Source organism: Ipomoea nil, unplaced genomic scaffold, assembly GCF_001879475.1.
Source record: "Ipomoea nil cultivar Tokyo-kokei standard unplaced genomic scaffold, Asagao_1.1 scaffold0436, whole genome shotgun sequence".
NCBI classification, from domain to species: domain Eukaryota; kingdom Viridiplantae; phylum Streptophyta; class Magnoliopsida; order Solanales; family Convolvulaceae; genus Ipomoea; species Ipomoea nil.
Window position 1 is genome coordinate 502,128 of NW_017616864.1, and position 4,377 is coordinate 506,504.

The 4,377-nt window shown below is 34.9% G+C and overlaps 2 protein-coding genes across 3 annotated transcripts in view; both read left to right on the forward strand.

The window, feature by feature from the left end:
• The window catches only part of LOC109172849 (putative late blight resistance protein homolog R1B-14), a 361,300-nt gene that overhangs the window by 267,113 nt on the left and 89,810 nt on the right, over nt 1–4,377 (forward strand). The window lies entirely within an intron of this gene.
• On the forward strand, nt 2,646–3,843 carry LOC109172835 (putative late blight resistance protein homolog R1B-14). The gene is made up of 2 exons (XM_019322060.1): nt 2,646–2,766; nt 2,831–3,843. The coding sequence occupies exons 1-2, from the start codon at nt 2,646–2,648 to the stop codon at nt 3,841–3,843; spliced, it is 1,134 nt and encodes a 377-aa protein (XP_019177605.1).

Below are 4,377 nucleotides of genomic sequence, written 5' to 3' on the forward strand. Positions count from 1 at the left end.
GACTAAATTACTAAGTGTCATAAAAAAGTTATCACAATTAACCATGGTATGTTGGCAAGAGAAAGAAGACTCAAACCGCTCAGCTAGAAGGGTCTTTGCATTCTCAAGCCGTGTCATAACCAAACCATTCCCGCTCCTTTTATACTGTTACTCGCCTCACCCACCACCGTCCACGTGTACGCCATCCAAGATAGGCCAGCCTCTGCCAACTATGTGTCCCACGTTTACATGCCTCCCTACTTGCCTCCAAACTGTCGTCCATCAGCTAGGGTGCCACACCATACGCCCACCAACCAGGGCGCCACGCCACACGACGGGATGCAACTAGGTGCACCTAACGCGCCCAACCCGCCTCCATATGGGTCAAGACTTTTAAATGCCAATAAAATATGTCCTCATCATATATATATATATATATATATATATATATATATATATATATATATATATATCCACCCCAACTTAAGTAAGACTTTTCTATTAAAATATTTCCTCACACACACACAAACACACACACACACACACACACACACACACACACACAAACACACACACACACACACACACACACACACACACACACACACACACACATATATATATATATATATATATATATATATATATATATATGTATGTGTGTATATATATATATATATATATATATATATATATATATATATATATATATATATATATATATATATAATTCTTTGGATATTTTTAATCTTTCTCATTATTTTTCCTATTTTTAGAAAGGGCATTTTTGTCTCTTCATAATTTTTTTTGTTATTTTTCTGATTTCAACTTTCAACTGGTTTAATTGGTTTAGGACTTTACTAAAAATAGCTTGAAAAATATGATTACTAAGAATCATAGGTTACTTAAAGTTCTAAACCAATTAAGCCGGTTGAAATCGGAAAAACAACAAAAGAAAAATATGAAAAGACAAAAATGTCCTTACTAAAAATAGGAAAAAGTAATGAGAAGGACTAAAAGTGTTGAAAAAATTACTAATCTGGTTTGTTATATAGCAAAAACGATAGTTTGGGACTAAATTTAGAACTGTCACAAAAGATAATGAACCTCTAGTGTAATAACTATATATATATATATATATATATATATATATATATATATATATATATATATATATATATATATATATATATAAATGGATTCCTGTGCGGTTGATGGTGCTAGGTGCGGTTGTGCGGTGAAAGGAGAACCATTGATTTTGCTTAAATCAACGTTTAGATTACCAAAATTAAAAAAAAAAAAAAAAAAAAAAAAACATGTTGGTATTTTGGTAATTTTTTGCATTTAGGTCAAATGTAAGGTATGTAGTCCATGGTTTTTGTGAGTAAGGTGCGTGAGTTTGAGCTTAAGGTGCCTGGATTATGTACTAAATGGTAGTAGTTATTGAAACTTAAGGTGCATGGGTTTTGTGCTTAAGGTGCATGAGTTTTGTGCTTAAGGTGCGTGAGTTTAGTGCTTAATATGAGTAGTTGTTGAAACTTAGGTGCGTGAGTTTCCTTCTTGATGTGCGTTGTTTTCATCCTTAAGGTGCGTGATTTATATGCAACTTAAAGTGAACCATTTTTAAAACATTAGGTGCGTGATTTGTGTTCTTAAAGTGCTTTGTTATGTGCTTAAGGTGCGTGGTTTGTGTTCTTAAGGTGTGTGATTTGTGTTCTTAAGGTGTTTTGTTTGTATGCTTAATGTGCGTGTGTTGTGTACTTAAAGTGTGTCAGTTTAATGTTTAATGTGCGTTCAATCGCAGAAACGCACGGGAAACCATTCCCGCACTTGATCCCTTCCCCCCCCCCCCCCCCCCACACACACACACACACACACATATATATATATATATATATATATATATATATATATATATATATATAGACTCCAAGACTTAAGACTTGGGCATTGTTTGGAGATCAGTGAGATTATATATATTTGTAAAAGCGGTAAAAGCAATTATATTTTCATTTGTAATATAAAAAACTTTCATACAAACAATTAATATATAGCAGATTCTTTATGCAATATATATGCCTTTAAAATTTAAATATAATAGCCACTCAGCGTACAAACAATTGACGAACAAATTAAAAACTTGTAATGGTTCCATTTTTTGTTAAATCACATAAGTTTAGAAACTGGAAGATGCAATGGTTTTCCTGAGGGTACTATAATAATTAATTCATCTGCTGGCAGAAGAGATTTTAACCTATCTTGCACTGATGCTAACTACGCCAAATATGGCATTTAGCGGCAGTTACAAACTGCCAAAATTGTGTTTTTTGGCAGTTATTCATATGTGACTAAATAGTGTCGCTTTATTGCTGCTAATATTTACTTTAAACTTTAGTGATGGTTATTAAGTGTCGCTAGTAAAAGAATACTTTTCAATTTTATTGTTATAAGCATTCCATTTAATTTCTTGGTCAGTAAAGTACGTAATTGAGACTAATAACTCTGATATGAGTTCCAGAAACACTTTGGAGAAGTTCAATGGGTTTTGATGGTCTAGCCTCTCTAATCGTAATGGTAGAGGGCTAGAGGCTATAGAGCAAAACGTTATGAAGCCCAAAATAGTAGAGGCTGCTGGAGGATTAATTATGGTGCCACTGCGTGAAACGATGGACTTGCTGTCTTACAATGTCCATTTTCTGCAAGCCTTTTTGGTGGAGTGTAAGGCGAAAATGAATGACGGGGACATGATGGCTTGGTTACAGTATAAACATGTCCATGATCAAGTTGGTACAATATGGGTAGAGCCTAGAGGACGGAATAAATGATATACAGAGTCTATTCTATTCGGCAGATCGCTGGGAAGGGAATGCTGCAGTTAAGCCTTGTGAAGATGTTCATCATTGCTTGAAAAGAACAGTAAGAGACATTGAGCAAGTTAAAGATCAGATACTCCTTAACGAAAAAAGAAGAGTTGCTTTAGAGACTGAGGAACAGAGCATCACATTTTGTGATACCTACCAAAATGCTTTAAAGACTAAGAATGAAGTGATTGTAGGATTCGACATTGCTATAGTGAAGATAGTTAACCGGCTCTGTTATTCATACTTCATGGGATTGGTTTTAACCATTTTGAAGAATAGTAACATTGACATGTTTCGGAAATATGTGCTAAAACTACAAGTTATGCCACTCGTTGGGGAAGGAGGCATTGGAAAAACTACATTAGCCAAAAGAGTCTATGGACATCGAATTACTATTGCTAACTTTCACATTCGAGCATGGATAGTTGTGTCTAAATTTCATAACCTCAAAGAGATGCTCATTGGTCTGTTACGTTGTATTTCACCTATCACTAGTGAAATCTACAACATAGATGAGGCTCAGATAGCTGAGCAATTAAGCACAAGTTTGATGGGCCACAAGTATTCAATTTTCTTAGATGACATATGGACCACTGCTGCATGGGATGCCATCAAAGGATATTTTCCAGAGAATTTTAATGGAAGCCGAATCTTAGTAACTACTCGGTTCAAAGAGGTTTCTGAATACTTAAGTACCAATCCCTACCAAGTGAAGTATCAAACTTTTCCGGATTGTTGGGAATTATTTGCAAGGAAAGTGTTTGGGAAAATCCAATGTGTTCCCCATGAGTATGAGGAAATTGGGCAACGCATTGTTCTTCATTGTGGTGGATTACCCCTAGTAGTTGTTTTAGTTTCCGGACTTTTGGTGACAGTAAAAGGGTCTCTAGAAATATGGAGAGATGTTGCGAAAACTGTGTATGCAATAGATGTTAGTTATGAAAATAACAAAAGAATTTTAGAAATAGTTTCATTAAGCTACAAGTACTTACCCGACATTTGAAGGTTTGCTTTCCTTATTTTGGTGTGTTTCCAGAAGACAATGACATTCCTGTTAAGAAATTAATCAACTTGTGGGTTGCAGAGGGATTTATAAAGCCACATAACAATATGAGTTTGGAAGAAGTGGGAGAGAGTTACTTGCATGATTTCATTAATAGAAGTCTAGTTCAAACTAATGAACTAAGTATTGACGGCAAAGTTAATGAATCATGTAACATTCATGATCAAGTACACGAGGTTTGTGTGAGAGAAGGAGCTGATTGGTATGTGTTGGGCATTATCAATAATGACAACCATGCTCCAAAGTGTAGTCCTTGGTTAAGCTGTCAAACAAGTCATTGGCCAATTACTCGAGCGAGTTATGGGAACTTCCGTCCTAATGAAATCCATTATGTTCTCTGCTTTGGTAAAGATGCATACCATTCAAAATGCAGGTTGGCATACTCATGTTTGAAATTGTTAAGAGTATTGGATTTATCATTAGTTAAATGCTCACTGGGAATGCCTCGTGAAATAATAGACTTGATTCATTTGA